The 27480-nt window shown below is 41.7% G+C and overlaps 1 protein-coding gene across 1 annotated transcript in view; it reads left to right on the top strand.

The window, feature by feature from the left end:
* LOC124776322 overlaps positions 1-27480 on the top strand; it is a 145165-nt gene that overhangs the window by 9332 nt on the left and 108353 nt on the right. The window contains exon 2 of the mRNA XM_047251260.1: positions 16203-16358. Coding sequence (XP_047107216.1) covers positions 16203-16358 — 156 coding nt within the window. The remainder of the gene's footprint in view (positions 1-16202; positions 16359-27480) is intronic.

Below are 27480 nucleotides of genomic sequence, written 5' to 3'. Positions count from 1 at the left end.
GGCGCCTCCTCTGGTGTGGTGACCATCTCGGTTGGACACTCGACGATTGAAAAACCGTGGTATGGTCAAATTAGTGCCGATTTCAGTTAGTAAGAGCTGATAATAGGCTTCGAGTCTGCCGCGGATCTCACGAAACCATGCACCCAACTTGTTAACAAGGCCTTGTGCAAGCTGCTGGTTGTTTCATAATGGTGTGGTCTGTATTTATACTGAATGGACTGAACCCTCTGGATGTTCAGCTACTTGGAGACCATTCTCAGCCATTTGTGGACTTCATGTCTCGAGGCAAGGATGGAATTTTAAAGGAATGACAATGCGCCATGTCACCGGATCACAGTTGTTCTTGATTGGTTTGAAGAACACTCTAGACAATTGGAGTGAACAGTTTTGGCCACCCATATCGTCCGACGTGAATCCAATCGAACATTTATGTGACATAATAGAGAGGTTACACGGAAAGATGCGAGGGTCTCTGCAATTTGTCGGACACTGAACCATCCGCCTGACCGTGACTGCAGAGATGCACTCGCCAAATCACCATGTAGTAAGAGGGTTCCAAATATTTCGTGAAGACTTTGGGATGGATTGATTACCACCGTAATGTGATCTGCGCAATCCTGGTCGCTGTATCGACATTCAGATGCAGACAGTTTCTGTATAGCTTTCAAAGTCTCATTTAGAACCGACTTAGGCTGTCTGCTTCGCTAGATCCGGCTGCACGAGAACCTTATTAACAAGGACAACGGATTTCAACTCAGCCAAGCGTGGAATCCAGTAATAAAATTTCTGCATGCGTACTGACGCCCATCAGTCATCTCGTCAGCGCAAGCTACCCCCACCACTGCGGCCTGCACATCCCTCGGTCCATACGCAGAGTCAGAGGAGGGGAGAGGCGACAGGCATATATACCACACCACCAGCCATCCTAGGACGTCAGTCAGCAGGAGTAACCTGATGATGATGGCACGTTACGCCGTCGAAAATTCGTTCTACGACGACCAGTCAACCCAGCTGCATGCCCGAGGGACCTTCAACCATCTCATTCGCCGGGAAAATCTACGAACCCACATACGCACCTTTCTCTCCGAAGCACATCACAAAGGATCGATAATACTGAGATGTCGCTGTGGTAGCCATGGCAGATGCGGCAACTCATCCTCGTGCTAAGAAAATCAGTCCTGAACTGTGCGAACAGGGGCCCTGTCGTCTGCACGGAATGGACATCCTACCATGGGATGGACCTGATCAGCCAAAAAGTTCACATAATCCTTAGCAGAAACGCGACCTTGCAGAATAACAACGGGATCCATGGAATACCGCGGTACAGCTCCCCAAATCATGAAGGAAACACTGAAATGCTTCACTCTCTGGACGTAAACGCAGTCAGAAGTTGGAAACAGCGCGAAACATGACTCATCCGATCAAATGCCATTCCTCTCTTATTGTACCAGAATGAAAAATTCTCCTATCATAGCACAAAAATGGCGAGTATATTCTGGAGAGAGTTTAGGCTGTAGAAGAAGGGAACTAGCTTTACGACTTATCTGGCAGTTCAAAGACATTTAAATCGTAACTACTTGTTGATATTAGTAACCAGTTCAAGTAATACAAATACAACGTATCAAGTATAGTAACGTGACACATTATGTCATCCACCCAGGAACAAATCCACGTCCAGAAATTTTATCACCAAAAACCTTTTTTGGCTATTAAATGTATGGTCTTCAGCCGTATGACATTATACGAGTATGTAGTTTACTATGGCGAAACAATCTTCTGGATTCTGGGCACAGGATCAGCGGATGAAGGTGTGTCAACACCTTACAGTTCAGAGAGCTCACTGTCCTCGTACAGTAGGGTTATCTCGTAAAAACGCGCGAACATGTCAAGATGTTTTGATTCAAATATCTTAAAATTTGCCAGACAACCCATTCTTTACTTTTCTAACCCAGCCCTCGACATATTTGCCTTTTTTTGTTCCGTGATAGGAGGATTTTTTATTCTGGTTCTCAACTTTTACTATGCCATAATTTCGACATTATACCACCATAGCTTAGTAACCGATGCAGATTTTCGTTGACTCGGACGACGACAGATCCGGTGTATGTTTTTTATTGTCTTTGAAGCCATGTTGCTTATATCGAGGCAAGGGATAAACCTTTCATAAAACTGAATGAAGCTAAATTTTTAAAATCGAGTTTCCAATTTTATCATAAGAATGCATTTTTTATTTATGTGAATCACTTTAAACCGTTTCCGCCCATTCAGTACACATAAGACAGAATTTTACGTGCTAGATTTAGCTCGTCTGTCAACTATAGTATCTTGACAATCGATAAAGATTATTGGATGAAAAAAAAATCATTTTGAGTTTATCCATTTATCTTCCGTAGCAAAATTTGAACGATTCGTACGCGTGTAAAATATATAAGAGGCGCGTTCTAAAAACCTGTTTTCCACGTTTTTCCACACAAAATCCGAAATGTGCACATACACATGCCAGCATTAGCTAAGCATTAATTTCATCCTCATTAAAATATTTTGGAAAAGGAATTAATCGATTCACACAACTTCCATGGGTGTCAGCCCCGGTTCGACTTTCAGACTTTGCTCAATAGACTGTAACATAACTGCAATAAAATAGATGCTCGAATGGCAATGCAAATGGCTGCTGGTCTGGACTAAACCAAAAGCGTTTTACACCACGTTCCTAGCTCAAATAGGAACTGAAATTCAGTACTTCCCTCCCCTCCCGCCACTAAATCGCGATTTTGCGCGCGGCCTTGACATACTTCTACAGAGCTTCCGCGGAGTAATGTTATTTGACGTTTTTATAGCTTCATCATCATTGCGGGAATTTGTATTACTAATGAGTAGTTTTGGAATTCTATTTCGCCCTATAGCACCAGGCTTCGTGTGGTTTAGTGTTCATGTTTACAGGTACGACAGTTCTGTAGTGCCTTTTGCAGCTGTCGTCCTCTTATTTTTCGTCACGATCGTCTTCAATTGCCTTCTGTCACTATCAATAAATTTACTGTTCCGTCCGCCTTGTGGCTTAGCGTCTGATGTTTCTCCGCTTTCTCTGTATCCAATATACTCGTAAATCTTTGGTATGGTACATGCTGAAACACCGGTCACGTCGGCTACCTCGGTTACGGAGCTCCAACAATTTTCTCGCGTTCGAGCTCACTTGGCTCCAACATAATTCACTAACAACTACAGACAACACTGTTCCGACCAAACTGACACTTGAAACTTACTGAGGGCGTTGCACAAGTTGGCGTTCGTGGGCAAATACTGCAGCGCTCCCTGCAGATATGGCTAGCATCTCTATTTACGTTCAAGCATGCATTTTTCGCGTTGTTTATTTAGTCTAGTCCAACACCTGTACATTCCAGAGCGATAGGAAGGAAACATATTTTCAAACTTCAGTCCTCACATTTTAATAGCTAAAAATACATTTTTATGCAGCTGTACCACTCTACTATCCATGCTTCTTATATAGATTGTTAATTACTCTGGGGGGATAGTCTGTGGAGCTCTCTTTGATGAACAGGTCCATCTGATCCATTGGAACATTTTTTCTTTATTAAATCATGAGCCACTTCGATCTCACGAGCGGCTAGGGTAAGAACGATGCGCGCAAGTATAGCATAGCTATTTTGGTGAAGCCTTATACATAACTGAGATGCGGCAGCTTCTCCGGAGTCTACTTACTAAAGACACGTTTCTCCTCAACAGCTACCCACTCCATCGGCACACAGCACAACCTGAGGTTGTTTTCTGACAAGGTGTGTACTATCCTCGAGGGCCGAGCCCTTCAGCTCAAACATCGATCCCCTGACACACAGTGTTCCACTTCCTTGCCGAACTGTGGTCGTTGAAGTTGGCACTGAACTTACAGTTACAGACGACTACCGGTGCACACCTATCCCCAGCTTTGGAAAGCCTCGTTAGCCAAACTCGTACCCACCCAATAAAACCTGAGCTTTCTGAAGTGATCGCCTTTTGTCAAGATCTAGGACGCACGTAGAGTCATAGGATGCCGCGGACGTGGTGGGCACTAACCCATCTTCATTTGATAGACGTGATGTCTGTTGTTTCGGACAGGTCCGAAAGAATAAGCACCACATACATAATTAAGGCGATGACGAGCAATACCCTCTTCAGTGCAGATGCACAGCAAGTTCGAAATCTTATGGGAGTCGGCGAGATGCCGCGAGTAATGAAGCTAATGAGTGGGGGCACTATATCAGTAGTGTGTGGTATAAGTTCAGAATTTGGGTATGACGGGTAGGTGTATTAGGGTGGTCTGTGCGACTGTGGTGACATCTGTGTCCAGATGGCGTAGTAGTCAGCGCATCTGCCTAGTGAGCAGGAGACCTGAGTTCGAATCCTGGTGCGGTACAAATTTTCAGTATGTCCCATTCCCAATGCCTAATGGAGCTAATGTCTTTAATTCTTTGTGTTTCTTCACATGACAGTCACAATTATCTCAGTTTCTTCAAAAAGCTATATTGCGCTCCGGTCTCTTGTTTCCCCCAGTCCCAGAGACGATATGTTTCTTTTAAACAATTCCATGCACCTTCCACAAAATTTCGGAAGACCTGCCACAATATTTCGGCGCAGAGTCTTCTGGACATCTTCAGGTGATACTGGCGAAAATGCACCGGCACATGCTTGGTAGATTCACTTGGCGTTGCGCGTGCGCTACTTGAGAGCGTTCGATTCTACTGCGCGCGCGCCCTCCGTGGTGAAAACCCGCCGCATCGATATCAGTTCGATTTTATCACAGTACTACTACGAAGGGCACGAAGTTTTTCAATGACTGGATTCCATGCCGAATGCAATTCAAAACCGCCGTCTCGATTAATAAGAGACTCATGTCAGACAGTGATATTTCCACGGATCCATTAATAATAGACCTCCAAAAGTTAGACCTATGGGCCACTACTTTTGTCTCACTGTGCTCCATTACATCGAAGCAGCTATGCGCCGTCTTGCTACAGGTTGAGTTGAGGAAGTTCGCCGGAATTTGCGAGCAGACCCGGATACAGTCGTAGTTAAATCGGACAAAGGTAATGCTACAGTTTTAATGCTACGGGAGGACTATATTAATAAGATTAATGTTTTATTAAGCGACTCAACACATCGCAAAATCGATAAGGATCCTGCAACCCGAGCGGTGCGAAAACAGCAGAACTTCTGACTAACAGTTCCTTACCAAAGGAGGTAATTAAGAGACTCAAACCAATTGGTTCAGTTCCACCTAGTCTGTATGGATTGCCTAAGATCCACAAGGATAACGTGCAATTACGTAAAATTGTGAGTAATATTGGGGCATCCACCTACTACTTAGCAAAGTACTTGGCGTGTTTTTGCTCAAACTAATGGTGGGAAAATGTCCACATCACATGAAGAGTTCTATTTATTTATCAGCAGACTGAAGTTATTGCAGCTGCAAAGTAATGACTTGTTTGTCAGTTTTGATGTGGTTTCACTTTTTACAAATGTACCTCTTATGGGCTCACTACATCTCATTGGCAATAGGTTTGGAGCTGACATTACAGCGCTGTTCGAGCACACCCTCTCCTCTACGTATTTTTTATTTAACAACGAGTTTTATGAGCAATCATACGGTGTCGCCATGGGAAGTCCTTTGTGTCCCCTGGTGGCCAAACATTTTATTGAAAAATTTGAGCCGGCCGAAGTGGCCGTGCGGTTAAAGGCGCTGCAGTCTGGAACCGCAAGACCGCTACGGTCGCGGGTTCGAATCCTGCCTCGGGCATGGATGTTTCTGATGTCCTTAGGTTAGTTAGGTTTAATTAGTTCTAAGTTCTAGGGGACTAATGACCTCAGAAGTTGAGTTCCATAGTGCTCAGAGCCATTTGAACCATTTTTTTGAAAAATTTGAGGAGCGAGCACTCACCTTTTAAACCAACAGTATTTTGGCGATATGTTGACGATAGTTTTGTAGTTTTGACCCCTTGGGTTGAATCGTCTGAGAGAGTTCCTATAACATCGAAACTCCATACACGAAAACATAAAATTTATTACGGAGTTGGGGAAGGAGGGTTGCCTGCGATGTTTAGACGTCTTGGTGCGACGCACACTTGCACACTTGGTTATTCAGTATATAGAAAGCCCACTCACACAGTCCTTTACTTGCAAGCCGCTAGTTGCCACCCTCCGGCACAAGCGATGGGTGTTTTGAAGACCTTGATTCAAAGAGCCGACGTCATCTCTGACACTAATACTTCGCAGGCGGAACTGGAGCACGTCCATACTGTATTTCTGAATGTCGCAGCAAGTGGAGAGAGCGCTGCAGACCTGTAAACGATAGAGCAGAAAAGAGGAAGAGGCCTTTAAAACGACTGCCTATTTACCATACGTTGGTAATATTTCAGCGCAAGTAGGGAGAATACTAAGATAATATAAAGCGAAAGCAATCTTTCGCCCTCCTGCAAAAATTTTGTCGCTGTTGGGATCTGTCAAAGGTGACCTAGAGCTGCGCAAGGCAGGTGCTTACAGGATACCGTGCGAATGCGGCAAATCTTATATAGGGCAAACAACGCGTACTGTGCAGGATCGCATTGTAGAACATCAACGGCATACTGGACTCCTTCAGCCTTGTAAGTCTGCCATCACCGAACACTGTATTTCCACTGGTCACGTAATGAATTACAGTGAGACAAAAATTGTGGCGCATACGTCTAACTTTTGGAGTTCTGTTGTTAATGAATCCGTGGAAAAACGACTGTCTGACAGTGAGTCTCTTATAAATCGAGACGGCGGTTTTGAATTGCATTCGGCATGGAATCCAGTCGTTGAAAAACTTCGTGTCCTCCGCATTGCACGGTCACTTTTGAAATGTCTTACTTTTTCAAGCATTGAATATACAAGGCGATTACAAGTTCCAGGAGTTACAGCTCGTGGCAGTTCCCTCTTCCTCGTCTTCATCTTACGTAAATGGCATTCTACTGCATGTGTCAGTTCAGCATTTCCTTCTCCTAATGTATTGTAAACTCAACAGACAAAAAGTTAGTAAACCCAGAGCGCATGCGCAGATGTATCGTTAGGCCTATACAGATGGCGCAGCGATATCTAGTCATGTGCTCAACCGCGCGCGCTCTACTTTACCATAAGGAAGTGACAGTCATCAATCAGTGAGATACTTATATTTCAGTGAACGTTGTAGGTACTTTAAACGTGGATGCCATGGCATCGGGTGAGCTGCTACGCCCCAGTGGCTTTTGTGTAACAAAGACAAAACTATCCAGTCGAGGGTCTGAGGAATCACAATCTGTGCATCGTCATGCTCTGTATGCAGCATCAGGACACTTGATTATACTGATAGCATATTACAGTGGGAGAAGCAGCGACAAGCCACTGGCGGGGAGGGGGATTTCTCTCAAACTGTGAGACCATCCATGGCTCATGTATTGCAGAAGTCCATGAAGAGCTGGGTCACAAACAGGTGCTCCAGTAATAGACCAAATGCTAAAGGGGAACTTGGCTTTACCTGCGATTTAATGACATTTTGGGTTGTCGGATGTTATGCCGGATATCGGCGTCGTATTTGCTCGTTATTTCTGTAACATAGCTCGTAACCTTCATCAGGTGCGACATGGGACTGCTCCTCGAGTGGACCTAGTTCAGTATTTATGTCTGTGTACTTCCCCCTCCACCGGCGGTGGCAGGCGTTCCCTTTGCGGTCCCCGCCTGCCCGCTGCGATTTTCTGGAACACTACCGTTCCGTTTTCCGTCCGCTGCGGTTCTGGATGTTCCCTCAGTTATCCGCGCCCACCAGATCCGCTCCTGGGTGTTCCACCTTCGGTCTGGTGCGTTTATAATTCCGTCTGAGGTACCAGGCGTTCCCCTTACGGTTGGCTCCCGCTCACTGCGATCTGCTGGAGCGTTGCCGTTCCGTTTCCGATCCGTCGCGATTCTGAATGTTCCGTCTGCGATCCGCACCCGTTGGACCCCCTCCTGGACGTTTCATCTTCGGCCCGCTGCGCCTGGCACTCTGTTGATCGTTTTCTACATCCAAGCCTTTCGTTCTTCTATTCGTGGTGAGATGCAGCTGTCCCCATTGCTCCCTTAACAATTCCAGAGCAGGTTCCCAGGCTCTACTTAGCTGTAACCCCATGTCGCGGTTCATGAGATTGTCAGTCACTTTTATCTCAGTCGATTCCCTTATAACTTTGTCCCATTATCTGGGTGCCTGAATTAGAATCTTGGTTTCATCATAATTGATGGTATGATCTCGTTCTCGACTGTGTTCAGCAATGGCTGACTTCATCACCTGTCTTAATCGGGCGTGCCTCTAATGTTCTTTGCACCTGATATGCACTGTCGTCTGGCCAAGGTAGACAAGCCACTTCGCAAGGTACATGATAAATCCCTGGTTTTCGTAAACTCGTGTCGTCTTCAGCACTCCCCACCAGTCCTCCGATCTTGCTGGATGGACGAAAAACACACTTAATATTGTGTTCACGGAGAATCCTACTGATTCTGGCAGAAATAGAACCAGCATAAGGCAGAAACGCCATCTTCTTTGCTTCATCTTGCTCTGCTTCTGGAACCTGTGGTGTAGCCTCTGGTTGGAGTGCCGCCGCAGTTTATTTGGTCGTATATCCATTTTTGCAGAACACAGTTTTAAGATGTTCTATTTCTATGGGTAGACGCTCGTGGTCTGACAGGGCACCTGCTTTGTGGACCAATATCTTAAGTACCCCATTCTTATGCACAGGGTGGTGACAGCTGCTGGCCTGTAGATATAAATCAGTTTGTGTTGGTTTTCGATACACATTGTGGCCAATTGATCCATCTGATTTCCTTTTGACTAGTACATCCAGAAACGACAGCTGGCTATTCTTCTCCAGTTCTATGGTGAACTTGATATTTGCGTGGCATGACTAAAGATTTTCAAGGAGGTCATTGAGCCTGTCCTTCCCATGAGGCCACACCACAAAGGTATCATCCACATACCTGAAGAAGCGTGGTATTTTATATCTGGCTCTCTCTAATGTCCTCTCCTGAGATCCCTCCATAAGCATCTGGGCAACCGTAGGAGACATGGGCTACCCATAGCTACAACTTCAGTTTTGCTTGTAATATTGGTTCCCGAAAAAGAAATACGTGGATGTCGGTGTACGCTTGAACAGGTCCAACAGAGCACCGTCAAATTTCTCCGCTATCAGTTCTAGTGAGTCTTTCAGTGTGACCCCAGTGAACAGTGATACCGTATCAAAACTAACCATTGTTTCTGAATCTATGATGCGTAGTTGCTTGAGGCATTGCAGGAAGTCTTCTGAGATTCGAATGTGGTGAACACACTTCCCCACATACGGAGACAGCAGGGTTTTCAGGTACTTGGCTATTGCGTATGTAGGTGCCCCATCATTACCGACAATTGGGAGTAGGGGGACACCCTCCTATGCATTTTACACAGTCTATATAGTCTAGTTGGCACTGGTGCTTTTGCCCATAGTTGTCTGATGATCATATTAGGCAACCCTGTTTGCTTCAGAGGAGCCCTGGTCTTGAAGTGTGACTCCACTGACAAGGTGGACAAGAAGACCAGGGTTCACATCAGTAAATTTTCAACAATTATGTACCAACAACAGCATAACTATATAACTACTGCTGCTTTTCACCCTCGGCCTAATGGTTTCTTGGTCCCTAGATGTAGGCAGCGGGGAGGGGGGGGGGTGGCACCTTGTGGCCAGTTCTGCACCCAGTGTTCCTGGTCACTCGCAAGGTGGACACCGGGGTGCAGACAGTATGATGAAAACGACAGTGCTCGACACATGGTTTTGTGGAGAGGGATGTGGTGTCATATGAAGAGTGAGGTCCCGTGGTAATGTTGGTACCTCACGACGTAACCACAAGCTAAAGAAAGTCATAGCCAGACGCAGCCACAAATGATAGACAAAGACACGCTCTCCAGAAGTGCTGTACACCGCGATTGCAAGGAAATCGACTTACACCAGAGTGCTGGGCCGCTCACCCGCTCTGACAGCACCTTCGTCATAGTTCAGACAGACCAGTGAGCTAGTGAAAGGCTATTCCTGACTGTCATATTAGGCTAAAATGCTTCTGTGCAGAACAGTTATCCAGTGCAGGAACTATAAATAGTTGCGACTACTACAGTAATGTTATTCAATGTAAAGAACGGCCATCATTGTGTGCTGAGACTGTATTATGTATTATCGTCCCACATATGGACATGGATACCAGATTAAAGCTTTCTACTGAAGCTCAAATAATTATATTTATGTGTTGTGGGAGCTCAAATGGTTCAAATGGCTCTGAGCACTAAGTGACTTAACATCTGAGGTCATCAGTCCCCTAGAACTTAGAACTATTTAAACTTGACTGACCTAAGGACATCACACACATCCATGCCCGAGGCAGGATTCGAACCTGCTAACGTAGCGGTCGCGCGGCTCCAGGCTGAAGCGCCTAGAACCGCTTGGCCACACCGGCCGGCTGTAGAAGCTATTCTACCTACTGTAGAAGTCAAAACTGTGGGACAATCGTCTTGGTTTGCTACGATATGTAAGTAGGAACAGAGGATGCAGCTCGTTGTCTAGGCTGGGTTCACCAACAGACGTAGAACGAATTCAACAGTGTACCAGGGAAGTGTAATGCGACCCTTGTTGTTCGTGTTGTCTATTGATGACCTAGCAGACAATTTTACTGATACCTTGAGACTTTTCACAGATGATGCAAATACTGTTCGAACAAAAATTGTGTATGAATACTCACCGTGGTCTTGACAAGATTTCAAAATGGTGCCAAGGTTAACCTTATCCCTATCCTTGTTTCCAGTGTCACCTATTTTGGGATGGGAACCCAACCATGGTTACAGTGCAATTAATTGCACAACAAGTGTAACTGGCAATTTATATGTCTCAGACCTTCTTTCTTTTCTGTTGAAAACCTCTGCAATTTACCTCTCGCTTCCCAACCCCTCCCCATCCCTCTTAGCCCTTCCGTCCTTCCTTCCCCGTTCCAGTCTTCTTAGATATTGCTATCGGCGCTACCATAGCCTCTACCAGCCCCCATATTGACCCTCAGTTCATCCTAACCCTCTCCTTGCCGTTCTTCTCCCCGCATCCCCTCTTTCTCCCGCACCACTTCATAATGATTTATTCTTACCTTCCTTCTTTTATTCATGTAGACAAGGAAAACAGTACATACAGAGTGACAGTTATTGAACAATATGAAAAGAAAATGTAAATTAGTTACAAACTACGGTGTGCACGCACTTTATTCAACATGTAAACGTCACTGCAGAGATTCAGATTTAGGTTATGACATCTTCTATATGCCTTCCATCATTGGCGATGATGTGGCGCAGAAAAAATACCGAAATTCTGCCTGACCCGTTGAGGTGTCGAAACATCGATTCTGTCGATGACCTCATGAATGGCTCTTCTCAGCTCAGAAATTGTTTTCGAGTTATTGCTCTACACATTGTCTTCAGTATACCCTCACAAAAAGCAGTCCCATGTCTTCAGATCCGGAGAATATGGCGGCCGATCGAGTCCCATGCCAGTGTCTCCGGGTACCCCAGAGCCAGAATGCGGTCCCCAAATTGCTCCTCCAGGACATGAAACACTGTTCTTCGACGAAATCAGGGTCACTTTGGACAATGGGGATGAAATCATCTTTCAAAACCTTCACGTGCCGTTCGGAGTCTCTGTGCCATCAAGGAATATCGCACCAGTTATTCCATGGCTGGACACTGCATACCACACAGTCACCCACTGAGAGTGAAGAGACTTCTCGATCGCGAAATGCGGAGTCTCAGTCCCCCAAATGCGACAATCTTGCTTATTGATGAACCCATCAAAATGAAAGTGGGGTTCGTCGCCAAACCATACCAATCATGCGCATATTAATTCCCAACATGCCCTGCAGCCTCCAGAGTAGTTTGAACGTCCTAACTCAAACTGTTCAGCAGTTATGACGATTTTATTTCATATAGTTCAATAATTGTGAGCTGCATAAAAATGTATCCAGAGGTTTATGCATATGCACTGGGATACATGCATGTTGTATTGTTTCTTAATGGTTATATGTAATTCAGTTAGATTCATATTGTGCCCATGACAAGCTGCATATTGTAGTCAACGTCTGCACTGAGGTTGCAGCCCTGTATGGGTCATAAGTAAGATACCAACTACAGTAATATTACTCTATTTATCACTGCATTTTAGCATTTGCAGTGTGACACGTACCTTTGTAAATAATTTTAATGTAAGATGTATTACGAGTTTGGAATTGACTGCATACGTTATGTTTTATTTTGTAACCATAAGCAACACTATCTATTGGTTTGTGATGCAACTCTACATAGTAATTTTCTTCATAAGCAAAGCCTTCTGTCGGTTTGCGTTGTAATTCGACTGTATTATTTTACAATGCAACTACTTGTAGGGCATATGTGAAAGACATTTTACTAGTCTGAAGGTTGCTGCGGAACTTCTTTTATATTTTTAATTTTTTTAAAATACTGCTGTGCGCAAGTCTGTAGGTGATTGGCAGATTGATCGCTACACTAGCGCCCTCCTGTTACTGGTCTCTATTAAGATCACATAGCATAAAGCACCTGGCTGTGGTACACAGCATATGGCCAGGCACAAGTACCCATACATCGGTATAGTCAACAGTAATTTAGTAAGAAGGTTATTTATATATTTTTTAAAATTTGATGAAATTTTTGGCAAACTTTAGCAGTTTCATTGTAACATTTATGTAATCATTACCAGTTTGTGATACCTTGTACATATTGCTTTATAGTCTTCGAAAATAATGTAATATCAAAACATGTAAGATAATTTTCATCACATAAAAAATGTGACTGAGATAAATTTTGTTGCAAGTGATTTAACTGTTCAGAGACGTACACCTGTGTACATCATAAAATGAAATAAACGTTATATCCTCTGATTAAATATCGTTGAGTCACAACTGGAATCGGTCAACACATACATGGGTGTAGCAATTTGAAGGGTATAAAATGGAATTATCATGTGAGTTTAATCATACTTAATTCAGGTAGCAGAGTTCTACTGGTTGGTAAAATACCAGGAAAGTGAAATCCGTCTACAAAGGAGGTGGCTTCAAAACACTGGTGCAGTTCATCCTAGAATATTACTCAGATGTGTGGAACTCATATCAGTTAGGGTTAACAGAGCATACTGAACATGTAGAAAGAAGTGTGCACGATTGGTTACAGGTTTTTTCGGCCATGGAAGGGAGTCACGGAAATGCTGATGAACGTGACAGATAGACCACTATAGACAACCAACATAGCGCGAAATCTCGCTCATGTTGTGTAAATAAATAGTCTTAGTGAAGAATCTAGAAATATTCTAAATGGAACGGGAAGGAGCCCTGATAAGTGGTACAATGGGAAAGACCCTCTTCCTTGACCCTCTTAATGGTATGCAGGGTGTCGTTGTATAGGTGGAGGAATATAGCTTGCGATCTGAGCTGTGGAAAATATTTTTTGTAATTCTCACTGAAAGTTGCGTGTGAAGCTATACTTACATCTTCTTCGACGACATCTGTTCAAAGGTCACAGAAAGATGTATAGTTTAGTTGTCGTCTTACACAGGCATAGGTTTTCCATCTGTCTCAGCATAGGAAGAGTCACTTTTCAGGTAGGTCGTAAAAACGAATGTTGCACAACGTGTGGAGTTTTTCATAGCTTCATATGTGCATCGTATAAAGTTCTAAAGCTTTGTATCCCGGTATGTAATTTAATCATATTCCTTCGCAGGAATGTAGAATCTAATAACTTATTTGTTACTTTTTTCACTTTTACTTTCTTTATTCAGTTTCCTACAGCTATGATATATTTCTCATTTTTTTATCCTAGAACATTTCTTAATTTGGTCACGTTTTAGGGCACGTAAAATTTGTAGGGGGCCTTTTATCTATTTCCTCCTTTAGTCATTAACTAACTTGATATTTATTTCTTATTTCAATATTATCCTTGACTCTTCTAATTCATTCCCTCACTCGTCATTACTTTTCTTGATGTGGCATTTATCACACATTCTTCTGTTTATTTGTATTGTAAGGATAAAATACAAAGCATTTTTTAGCTATGATCAACTTGTCTGAATGTTTGAATTATGCTGACGAACTAATTTCACTGCCTTATTACCCCATGTAATCAGATTTTCATAATAATTTCACTCTGTCCCTTTCCATTTAGTTTTTCATACACAATCAGTTCGTGCCAGTTCACGTTAATTTCTCCATTCAATTTGGCATCCGTACAATTTGTGCTAATTATACCGTCGATTTATGTGTGTGTGTGTGTGTGTGTGTGTGTGTGTGTGTGTGTGTGTGTGTGTGTGTCATGCAAATTTGCATGTCCAATACTCTAAAATTAGCTTCACCTTGCATGTTCTGTGACCAAAATGGTTAAGACATTTTATTCGTTTGGAGAATAAATAGCAGAGCTTGTGGAAGTCGATCGAATTCCAGCTAAACCATGTTGATCTTCAAGAATGTGTAGGGACAGAAGCTGAAATTTGTCTTTCACAGTATTATGATACCGAGATGCCTTACCGAAAAAATTTCTTCCAGATTTCAGCAAAATGACGAATTTAGAATTGTAAGGTGATTTTTTTAATACAAAACTTGGAAAAAATAAAAGAAAATTTTCATTATGAGCTGAGATATTTCATAGCACTCTATCAGCTGGTTTAAACTATTTTTTCGTGTTGGCACAGTTTTAAATGATGAATTTTTTTCTTGATTGGGTGTATGAGGGACTTTTCGATTTCCAGTGAATATGGCCATACAATAAGTGTACAATGTTGCCATATCTGAATTTTAATGTGGAATGTAGTGAAATGTATGAGTGGGATAATGTGTCTGTAATACATAAATTTGATTGGCATGTCAAAGCACATTTAGTAGATAAATACTTTTCAATTTTCTGCATGTAGTTTAATTTTCCATATAGTTCTTCTCCGTTACATATTATAGTTTAGATTAAAAACTTACTTCAAAAGAAGTTTCTTATTAACGCTTGTTATTCAGCTATACCTCTATGCTGCATAGTTTCTTCACGGTTCTGACATTTTAGTTTTTTTTTCTCTGTCATGTTTTTTCATAAACTCACATTTCAGCCAATTTTCTCTCAATAGTAGTGACTAACACGAATAAGTTACTGAATGAAATATTTAAATTCTTGTACATATTACGCAGTCCAAACATTCACTACACCAGTGACATGTAAAATTCCATATGCCATCAGAGTTATTATCCAGTTTTAAAGATGCTGTTTTTTAACTGGTGCTGTGTCATGTAAATTATTTTGTTTTCTACGACAGACATTGTCATAAAGATTGCCATGGATATCAGCACCATGAAAAATAATACCAGTGAGGGCAGCACAGTTTCTTGGCATTCTCACAAGTCATATCTTGCCAGTTTTTCAATATTTGTCACTGGTACGGGCTATGAATGCTGTCAAATGAAGCCTGTGAGGATCATTTCCACTATTTTATGTGTTTTCTAATGTTTCGTATTCCGAAGATATGAAAAAAATTAGGCTTCGAAAATAATTATGTCTAAAATTACATTTTGCTTTCATGAAAGCTTCAAGTTTTAAGCATCTGACAACAGTAGAAACACTCTGATAATCTTTTAAAAGACAATATTTTCGCCGTTGATTGTAAAAAGTTAGTGGCTCATATCTTGTCTTTTAATAAGTTCTGCGTGGCTGTAGACCCCAGCTATGAAACGTTAACCAACTTTGAAATTTTATAAAATATCTTTTAAATGTAACCGAAGAATCCGTCAAAATCATGTGATTTTGAATTTAATCTACTGCGGTCTGTTTGGAGCACACATAGAAAATGGTTTCATTTTGGCTACCAGAGACATGAACTCTACATTACGACCAACGAAAAGACTCAAAATGAACCAGGAGCTTTCTTGAAATACGTATGACATACATTTTAAAGAACTGGAACAGACTCTCCTCCATTTTTGCAATATCTGATAACTGTGTCTTGTTTATTTAAAAAAATTATGGTCACAAATTTCTATTTTGATGCAGTGCTATGTAGGCCTAATTTCGAAAGTCTGAATAAATGAAAGATATCATTAGTCTACCATTAGGACATGTGACAGCCTAATAAGAGTAACTGTTTTGTTGACAGGGCCCATACGAGATCGAATTAGAGGAGTTTTCACCATGCACTGATATTGGCAGTCTTGGTATTAAGTTCAATGTGCTCTACACTTTTGAACATTGGAAAGTTGCTTACAATGGAAACCTGACGTTTCCGTATGATGAAGACGACGAGGAACTGCTGGTATGTACTTACAAGGTCACTGCTTATCGTCCACTATTCTCGTATGCAACTTTCTCCTTCGTTTAGAATTTCTGCTTGTGTTACTTCGACTGCTAACTTCATTCAACTGGCATTTATTTCTTGGAGGAACTTCTACTTCTGCACACTCAGTATAGAAATTCTGATGTTCATTATTCTGAGCACAAACAGCGCTGAAAAATACTAAACTCTCTCTGACTTTAGTGGCTTCTGAGTTATCTAATACCAGTTCTTTAAAATAAAGCCAATAATCTGAATCCTATGAGCTAAATCTCTATAAACATGAAAAGGGAACATAGCCTGTGGAAAAGGCAGCATTACAAAAGCAGAAGACTGCTTGAGTGAGTTAATTAGTTGCATTTCTTCATATTTCAAGGCATGTTAGCTATTATGTAACATTGACACCTATTTCACGTAATAATACGCAAAAAGGACGCAGCTTGTTTATCATGACTTTATGAAGTAATAATGATACTTGAATGGAATTATAATTTTTTTAAAAAAATTGCATTGACTGTCTACTAACGACTGGTTGGCAGCCGGTGATTTACTTTTATGAAGAAAATAGTTTAAGAATAGAAGACCATAATTTTGCGCTGGAGTTAGGATGTCTTTCAGACTTGGATTTAATCTTTTCCACCCACTGTTCAGGTTTTACATCGAAAAGACAGTGACAAAAGTAAAAGCCAATGTTCAGAAGATGGATTAAAACTCAGGGTGAAAGGATGCCATGGACAAGATTCGCTGATGACACCGGTATCCTCTGTTGAACAGAGAAGCAATTGCAGGACCTTCTGAATGGAATGAAAAAGGTACAACCACAAACTGTGCACTGAGAGTAAACCAAAGAAAGACGACAGTAATGTGGAGTAGCAGAAATGACTAATATTAGAGATAGATTTAAAATAAAAATTTTGGACCATGAGCAGAGGGAATTCTGTCATGTGGGAAGCAAAATAACAAACGACGTGAAACATATGGATAAAGTAAAAAGCCAACTAGCACGGGCAGAGAGACCATTCCTGACTGAAAGAAGTAATTTGGAGAATAAATTTCTGAGAATGTGCGTTTGGTGTACAGCATTACATAAAAGGAAATCACCAGAAACCAGAAAACGAAGGAACTGCTATGCAAGGATGTTGAAAGATGGACTGATAAGAAACGATGAGATTCTCTGCGAAACTGGCGGGGAGAGGATTAGTGGAAAACAATTACAGGAAGAAGGAAGAAGATTTTAGACACCAGTTAAGGCATCAAGGAATAACTTCCTTGTTACTCGAAGGAGCTCTAGGTGGTAGAAACTGCAGAGGAAGATGGGGACTGCAACGTAACCAACAAATAATTAGGACTTTGGGTAGAAGATGTACTTTGAATCAAATCAGTTATCAGAGGAGTGGAAATTGTGGCGGGCAGCGCCAAAACGTTCAGAAAACATATGATTCCAAGAAATAATATTTTAATGCTTTCCAGTCAGTGGGTAGTTTAAGTCCAAAATGATATACCCAAGTTCATTCGTAATGAGAAATTTTGTGAACTCTGAATAGGTGTTAGTAATAAACTTCAAAGGAAGTAAAACTACTGTTATCCTGTTGTTAGCGTGCCCAGTTTAGGCAGTCGTCTGCATGGGGCTTGAGCATTTTGTGCTCCATGCAATCCTCAGTTCAAGTTTTCTGCGTTAAATAAATTGTTCAAGGGTAAAAACAGCGTGATAACTTTTCCTTTTCTACATGCATCGTTAAAAATTTGCAGCAATACGTCCTGGTTGCTACTGTTTGTAGCCTCCCTTGTAGAGAATTATGTGCAATGTGCTATGAGGAAACTAGGAAATCAATTAATTGCTCAGTCGCTATTCATCGAAATAAACTAGACTGTGCTCACGTCTCACGAAGTCTGCACCGTCTTCAATTTCTATCCATTTTAATCAGATATTTTCGTCGTTACTGCAAAATCCTATAGATGTTTAAAATAAAGTTTTTCCTCAAAAATAATTTCAAAGTAAAAGGGAAAAGATGGTTCATATCCATTTTTCGAAATCTCATTAAAATTTTCTGCTGTATAAACACACCGCTGACCTTCAGTACTGAAACATCACGAAGGTGACAAGCACCAAACATCAAATTGGCTTAAATATAGTGCGTATTTGATACGCAAAAGATCACTATTTCCGCTCAACCCTAGGTACGAGCTAACTCTTTCTATATTCTGTATATAACGAAACATTACGCAACGAGTTTCCCATTCATAAGAACTCGCGTTCGAATTTTGACTGATTGTGAGAATATATTGCTGTCTCCTGTTAGAAGGAGAAACATCTACGAACGAGTGTCGAATTTTGACAGTGGCAGAATCGTGTCCTAGAAAGGCTATAGTCTAACATTGCACAGTTTTGCCGCACATGATGGCTGATATCCCGTGACTGTAAAGTGAGTACTGAAGCAATGGATTCAGGAGAGCTACATTCCACGCCATGCCTTATTTCAACGACGCCACGCGTCTAGCGTCCTAGAGGATACCTATTGTCTGCTGAGCTGTGCAGCCTTATCGCGCACCTTCAGCGAAGTTATGGCGCTGTGTAACTCAACGAAAACAAGGACGTCTAGTCCTGTGCTTTCAGGACCTGCCTTTCGTCCCAGTATTTATATTTTATTTTGATTGTTGCTCAACTCAATCTCTTGTATTAGTAGTTTTAAATGCACCACAATCTGATATACCATTGGATTTGGGACAATTCCAGGCTCTGTTTGGTTAATTTGCAACAGTATTGATATATGTATATTAACCGTAACGTGAGATAAGATACTGAGAATAGGCTTGTTGCCGCGTGAAATGGTCGTGAATGTATTTAATCACACAATGCCTTATGAACCACAATACAATCCAGGAATTTTCTACTCAACCGTTAGCCTATTTGGGGCTAGGATAACGTAGTATAATGTTGTACATATGTTTGCTGTTAGTTGTAGTTAGAGCTGTATGACACATAAATAGCTCTCTACTACTGCCTGTTTTGGTAAGCTCAGCACTAGATATGGCAGCTCTACCGCTAACCTGTAGGCGATCAACTTTCAAAAGTGATCGTCATGCATTATTAATATTAATAGTATAAATGTTAATTTCAGTTCCGATTTTATGCAAATTGCCTATGAATATATCGTGCCACAAAGATTGTAGCTGCCGTGAATATTAAGTAACAACCTCATCACTGACTCACAATGCAATTAAAAAAGAAGTCACACGTACCTTGCAAGCTATCATTACCATATATTACTACCAATGTTCAGAAAAGAAATTTTTTGTACTTTCAACTTTTCAGTTATCGTTCAGTGGGTTTTATACTGTTTCTGTTTATGTTAAGCTAGCCTCACTACCTTCTGTTTTAAGTTTAATACTACATTAGACAAAGACGTGTCTATAACAACGTCAGAGATAGAATACAGGCTATCGTCTTTTTCTTAGACTGTTACACGAGAACTTTTATTTTGGTTTGCTTGTATTGTTGACTACTTTTTACCTTCCAACACAGTAATTAAGCTTAATGTTTTTATATTTTATAGAGCAAACTGATTACTTTCTTGCTTTATGATATCTTCCCCAGATAAATGTCGTAACACCAATTGACTAATCTTTCTAGTCAATCTCACATCTTTTATCTCCTAACACTTTGGGCGGAACTTTACTTACTAATTTTCTCTTTATTTCCTTTGATATTTTCAAAGCAACTGAACATGAGATAAGTGAAAAGGCTACAGTCTGAAAAAATACGCCGGCCGGAGTGGCCGAGCGGTTCTAGGCGCTACAGTCTGGAACCGCGCTACCACTATGGTCGCAGGTTCGAATCCCACCTCGGGCATGGATGTGTGTGATGTCCTTAGGTTAGTTAGGTTTAACTAGTTCTAAGTTCTATGGGACTGATGATCAAAGAAGTTAAGTCCCATTGTGCTCAGAGCCATTTTTTTGAAAAAATACTTACTTTTTCTTTTCTTTATAACACACCAAGCTATCTTAACAAGAACTTGTCAAGACGATATGTTCGATGACCAAAGGTACCCAACGCTCTATTACTAATCTAGCATTTTAAAAACTAAAGCGCTAGTGCCACTGCTACTTTTTACCAGTATTTTAACACTTGTAAACAGAGCTCTGCCTCTTCAGGCACTGGCATCTATATACACAAAATGCCACTAATGTTGTCGTAGACTGTGCTACCTCACCTATACCGACTACCACAATTTTGGTATCCCAGGCGTCGTCAATGGAAAGTTGGCGAGATGAATATTGATATTCCATCGGGAACTCATGCCATTGTTCTACCCAGTGTCACACCGTTGAAAGACATGGACTACGACCCTACCTGCAGAGAGCCTCTGACTTGAATGGATACTGCTGGAAGGGTGTTAGAAATCACCACACAAATAAAATATTTAGAAACGACCACAAAGAGATATATTCTGAAATTAGCACAGAACACGTAGTCTTAGCCGAAGGTGGCCACCACTGACGTAGACATATTCACAGAACAACATACAGAAATAGCACTCACCTACAACTGCACAACTTCAAATGAGAACACTTCAGAGAGAGGATACTCAGCTATGAGAACTACGTTTCGGCAACAGAAAGGGTGTAGTGGACGTCGGTAGATCTTACCATATGGGACCGGCGCTGCTATTCTTCCATAGTACTGCGAAATATTCGCGATCGCCAAATGACCGAAACTGTGATCGAAACTCTAGGGTGGCTTCGACTGAAAAAAGGTAGTTCTGGAACCAAAATGTTGGTAGGTAAAGCGGCTACCTGTAGCCTGGTGGGCCATATAACTCGACGCTTCCTTTTTGCACCAGAGTTATCCTAGCCTGGATCAGGTGGGACGGCTGGCTTTTCTGTGTTCTTGCACGTCTCAAGACCAAAATACGCTCCCTTTTAACCTGTATCTTTTAATTTATTAATTCCTCTGAAAGTGATTGCACCTGAATTCTGTGTACAGGTTTTAGTTCCTTTGTATGTAACAAGTTATTATTAGGAAGTTTCTGCAGTTTATGTGTTTATTTAGATGTTTAGTTCGCGGTTGAATCTTTAGTTACTTAGAAATAAAACAGACAGGCAAATTATGGGTAGAGCAGCTGCGTGTTATTCATTGAAAGGTCCCGAATCTGCCGCCTGATTTCATATTTATTAATTACTTATCGAGTTATCATTTGTTTCTGGCCTTGTGCAGCCGCCCACATGCTCGTCACCGAATGTGGCATTCTTTGGAGGGTTCGTAACACGAAGTGTTATGACTTGCCTCCCTCAAGAGCTCTGAGTCTGAGACAGGTCATTTAACTACAACTGAGTCATCTCTTCCGTATCCTGAACTGCTTTATCCGTCGTAAAAGTATCTAACCGAAGACAGGAATGAGTCAGTAGAAGAAATGGACGCTATTATTATAAAACAAGAACAAGATATATGAGGCATGCATATAGAACAAGAATTCAGACACAAAATAAGTGCACTCTTGTAACTTTAATTTTGTTCCTTTTCCTGTGGACTTGTTGGAAAAAGCAATGGAAAACCAAATCGTAAATATGTCTCAAGGCTGTCTCAGTGTTATGACAATAAACATTTTCGTCTACAACATAACATATCTACAACATGAATTAATACAAAGCATGGTTAACAAAAGTTCTCACCTGGCATTTAAAATTTACAAGTGTGGATAATGAGACAAAAAAATTCTTAAAGAAAAGAAGGAAAACGCTGTTAACTCGTGAAGAAAAAATGGCACTTTGCCATACATCACTTGTGATGTAGCACATGTGAGAAAGGGTGGGGTGGAAATTCTTCCCTTACTCACTTACACACCACACTGTGTCCTACAGATGCATTTGACATAGCACTATTTAGACGGCCAAGAGCGGCTGTGGCGGGCAAGTGTTGTGACAGCCAACAGCTGGGGTGGTACACGTCACACGTCTCCGGCTCCCTGCTGTGTCCTGGGGGCTCGGTCAGTGACGTCGGAGAGTGGCGAAAGGGACAAGTAGTCCCCCTGTGCTGAAACTCAGATGGGTTTGCTGTATGCTTACTGGAACCAGTCCTCCATTCGACAGACATGTGAAGCCGCTCAGTCTCACGAATGTGAATAATAGACACCAGACAAGAAACGGTCTCTCCTAGCACACTGCCTTCGAGATAGGTGCGCTTGACAGCCAGCCACCGTTATTAGTTATAAGTATGTTAATGACGGTAGCAGTCAATCCTCAAATCGGGAATGACTATTGTCTTTACTTAAACTCTCACTTGAAGCTAAGATGGGGCCACTCGACACCTGATTCTCTTAAGAGAGTAGTGACTCTGCTCATGCTTCAGTTAATGACTCTTCTTGTAAACAGGTTTTACTATTCATTCGGTGATTGATCTTGTTCACTAGTGGAGAAAACCAGAACTATCTCACCACTACTGCTTTCCATAATGACGACAGAACGAATACTGCTAAACAATAAGCGTGGCTTCTAACAGACTTAATGCACTCTACGCTCTTTTTAACATCCAATATGCAACATCAAAAACCAGTCAACATCCAACAAGCAACATCAAAAACCAGTCAACAGTAATGAGTAGCGTTGTTATCCAACAAAACACCAGAAAACACTCAAAAATGTTAGAATGTTCTGAGTGCAATTACTATCCAACAAAATCCCAGAAATCTTTCAACTACACTAGAGTGTTCTGAGCAATAATATTATCACCTACTACGAAACAAATTATAGTCCAACCGATTTCGAAAACAGTCTTCAATACCAGTCTGTGATGCCCCCAAACACGTCTTATCAAACCAACAATCCGTGGCTAAATTTCACCACACCACAAAGACTTCTTCACGCTCCAGTGTTTAATATTTCAGGAAGAGGTCACAGTATTTTCCTCGATACGTCATCCGCCATGGAACGCAGCTTTAGTCAAATTCTTGGTTACAACCTTGAAAAACTTTAACCAAAAAATCTTGCCCTGACTGAAACTTCGACATGAAACTAGAGCAAAGTCAAACCGGGCAATTGATTTACCACCTCGTAATGTGATACCCAAGTATCCATGAAGCAAACAGCCCCATCGGCCAGTTATCCAAAATGAAACCACGTAACCCCCTTCTCAGAAATCAGGTACTGTCCGTTAAGACCTTGAAAGAACCATGCCGAACCGTTAAAAGGAGCGATTGGAAGGTCTTTTTACTTCTTTTAATGAACAATACTTTGCTTCGCCAGGGTGGGCTGATGTAGCAGCCAAGACCACGGCTTCTCATAATGTGAGGATCTGACATGTGAGGTAGCGACTTTCGTCATATTTTGCACGGACGTTCCACACTCGACATAAAGAGGCACGTTTTTGGGCTTTTTGCTTCATACTCCTTGGATTTTGAACAAATCGAGGCCGGATTTGATGATGGAAAATTGTATTATCAATGCTATACATCGAAACATCCTTTAAAAACAGTTTTATACTAATTTAATACCGGGTCCAAAGTTAATAATATTTGAGTTATTGATGTTTCCGTGCCTTCACGCTGTAGCTTGCGTAATCGTCACTTGATGTGTGTAATAAAGTGAGATCGGCGGTAGAACGGCCAAGGGATTAAGGTACCAAACCGATGTCCCGTGTACGATTCATGGTCGTGGCATTTTTTTCGATACTTTTTTCGGTGTATCGGGTAATATTGTGAGGACCGTAATATTTTTCTTTGCCTTTTTTAAAAGTAAAACATCGTTAGGTCTCATTGATAAGTACATAAGTATATATTATAATGTATTGACAGCTATTTTCGTTGTGATACGTAGTACAAAAATACACCTAAGTATATTATTGTGTGATCCTATCTGATCGTCTATTCCTGAGCCATAGAAATAGGCAAAACACAAATGTTCCTCGCACCATGCGCAACACGCGAATGAAATCCCGCCGCATTGACGTGTTTTCCGATATAGTGTTTGCGGAAAACATATTTGATTCACGTTGCTAAATACAAATTGATTAGATATCAATTTGGATTTGTAACAAGCATATAAAAGCATATCTTAGAAGACAAGCTGGTTATGGACCAGGACTGAGTTTTGATAGCATCCGCCCTATCTTGTAATATTCGGCTCTGCTGTTATTTCGCATGATTTCGAAGTCATGCGAGGAAATTATTTACCTGTTGGAAAAAATAAGCGTCACACGGTTGAGAAAGGAAGGCCCACTTTGGTGGTGTCACCTCTATGGTGCAGGTCGGTTGAGCATCATGATCTTACAAAAGTCCTATCTAGCGCATCGTGTATCACGATGAAAATAATTGTCTATACATTATACAGACTTTTTTGTTATAAATCACACCTCCCGATGTTTTACTTTAAAAAAAGGAAAGAAATGTGTTCCCAATATCAGAAACACCGAAAAAAATATCAAATAAAGAACAAAAGATGCATCAACAGGGAACGAACAGGAACTAGCAATTTGGTAGTTTAATGCTTTCAACCCGTTTTTAAACACTGTTTATAATAGTAAGTAAAGCATGCCAATTGTTCGCGATCCAAGAAAACAAAATTGTAAAATAAAAAGAACCATGATGTTACAGTGATCGCTGATGATGCCCGCCATTCGAGAGTGGAGTGGTAGAGAAGTAGTATGAAAATGGTTCGATGAACTCTCTGCCAGGCAGTTAAGTGTGAATTGCAGAGTAACCATGTAGATGAATGGCAGACTATTCAGGCATCCAGACCGTTTCCCCTGATACTACTGCAGAGTTTGTTGCCCTCTTACAGGAACCACAGATTAATCTGGCATCTCCACAGATACCGTTGCAGTTATACCACCGGTGCTGCTATCAGTACTGTTGACACACGCAACCTTTCCGTATCGCAGGGTTCACGGTCAAGGTGGGAGAATATCATTAGAAGGAGGTACTTCGGAAAATATGGACAAGACAGAGGACAGCCAAAACTCACCACACGATTTAGAATGGTTAAATTCAGACAATACTCTGTCTTAATGCTCGTGTAGAGCACAGAAGTTAAGAAAAAACTCAACTACAAAGCCATTGGTCATATAAATATCGTTTGAACATGTGATATTAGAAACATTGTAACGGGAAATGTTGCAAAAAATGAAATGAAAATGAAACTTTGTCTATTGATCATACGGTTTTCAACTCTTTGGTAATTTTAAATAACCCATAATGCTTTTTAGGCGATGGTTGCGTCGGAATGTAGTAGGAGTGAGCGTCTCCCAAACACTTCTAGAGTCGAATCCACTATACCGCATAAACAAAATTTATGTGACCATAGACGGTTAACCAGATTTAGTGCACTGCGCTCTGGAATCTCACTGACTGGAGTACAATTGTTTTCAGTGATAAATCCCTCCTCCAAATGAGCCCACATCACGAGTGAAGACTTGGTTGCAGGTGCCACTTACAGCAGTGGGATACCAAACTTAACGTCGCCCGCTATACGGCCCGGCAACCAGGAACAGTGTTGCGGGATGCCATTTCATTTCTTAGCAGGACCCCTTTGACTGTCATCTGAGGCACCCTTCCAGCATAGCGTTCGTCGACGATATTTACGCCCCGTTTTGTTGCCCTTCATGGCAGGTCGTCCTGATCTTACGTTGCAGGAAGATAATTGTTCAAACACGGCGGGAGATTCTACAGGTCGTCTTTGTGCTTATCAAACCCTACCTTAACCAACAATGTAATCGGATCTACAGTGTGTAGCAGTCGATACAACAGTCTATTGCTTCAGGAAGTGTTTCCACTTGTTTAAAGTTATTATATTAGGCTTACAATTTGATCTTTTATCTGCATCTTTGTTAGCCAAAAGCACAGTTTCACAGTCATAGCTGTGAGACCGTTTGGAGTATTATGGTTGGTAGCCTCCAACCAGCTCTGGATTTTGATGATATGAACAATATTTGGCACGACATCCCTCAGCAGTACGTCCAAAAACTCCATCAATCAATGCAAATCTGGATAACTGCTTGCTTAAGGACTGGAAGTGGGCTGACACGTTATTGACTAGTACAATTTGTGAAGGTCTTTCTCTTTAATAAATCATCCAAATTTTCTGAAACTGTAATCGTTTGTTTCTAAGTACATGTACATCACATCTACCGAAGTCCGTCCCACTGGGATAATTCCTTCGTAGTCAGTGTTTTTTTTTTTTTTGTCTTAGTTTGTGTTAGGGTGTATGAGAATTTACACTACTGGCCATTAAAATTACTACACCACGAAGATGACGTGCTAGATACGCGAAATTTAACCGACAGGAAGAAGATGCTGTGATATGCAAATGATTAGCTTTTCACAGTATTCACACAAGGTTGGCGCCGGTGGCGACACCTACAACGTGCTGACATGAGGAAAGTTGCCAACCGATTTCTCATACACAAAAAGTAGTTGACCGGCGTTGCCTGGTGAAACGTTGTTGTGATGCCTCGTGTAAGGAGGAGAAATGCGTACCATCACGTTTCCGACTTTGATAAAGGTCGGATTGTAGCCTATCGCGATTGCGGTTTATCGTATCGCGACATTGCAGTTCGCGTTGGTCGAGATCCAATGACTGTTAGCAGAATATAGAATCGGTGGGTTCAGGAGGGTAATACGGAACACCGTGCTGTATCCCAACTGCCTCGTATCACTAGCAGTCGAGATGACAGGCATCTTATCCGCATGGCTGTAACGGATCGTGCAGCCACGTCTCGATCCCTGAGTCAACAGATGGGTACGTTTGCAAGACAACAACCATCTGCACGAACAGTTCGACGACGTCTGCAGTAGCATGGACTGTCAGCTCGGAGACCATGACTGCGGTTACCATTGACGCGGCATCACAGACAGGGGCGCCTGCGATGGTGTATTCGACGACTAACCTGGGTACACGAATGGCAAAACGTCATTTTTTCGGATGAATCCAGGTTCTGTTTACAGCATCATGATGGTCGCATCCGTGTTTGGCGACATCGCAGTGAACGCACATTGTAAGCGTGTATTTGTCATCGCCAATTGAAAACGTCTGGTCAATGGTGGCCGAGCAAGTGGCTCGTCACAATACACCAGTCACTACTCTTGAAGAACTGTGGTATCGCGTTGAAGCTGCA

This window comes from Schistocerca piceifrons, chromosome 2 (genome assembly GCF_021461385.2).
Source record: "Schistocerca piceifrons isolate TAMUIC-IGC-003096 chromosome 2, iqSchPice1.1, whole genome shotgun sequence".
NCBI classification, from domain to species: domain Eukaryota; kingdom Metazoa; phylum Arthropoda; class Insecta; order Orthoptera; family Acrididae; genus Schistocerca; species Schistocerca piceifrons.
The sequence above is the reverse complement of the archived record's forward strand: the minus strand, read 5'-3'. Positions and strand labels throughout refer to the sequence as shown.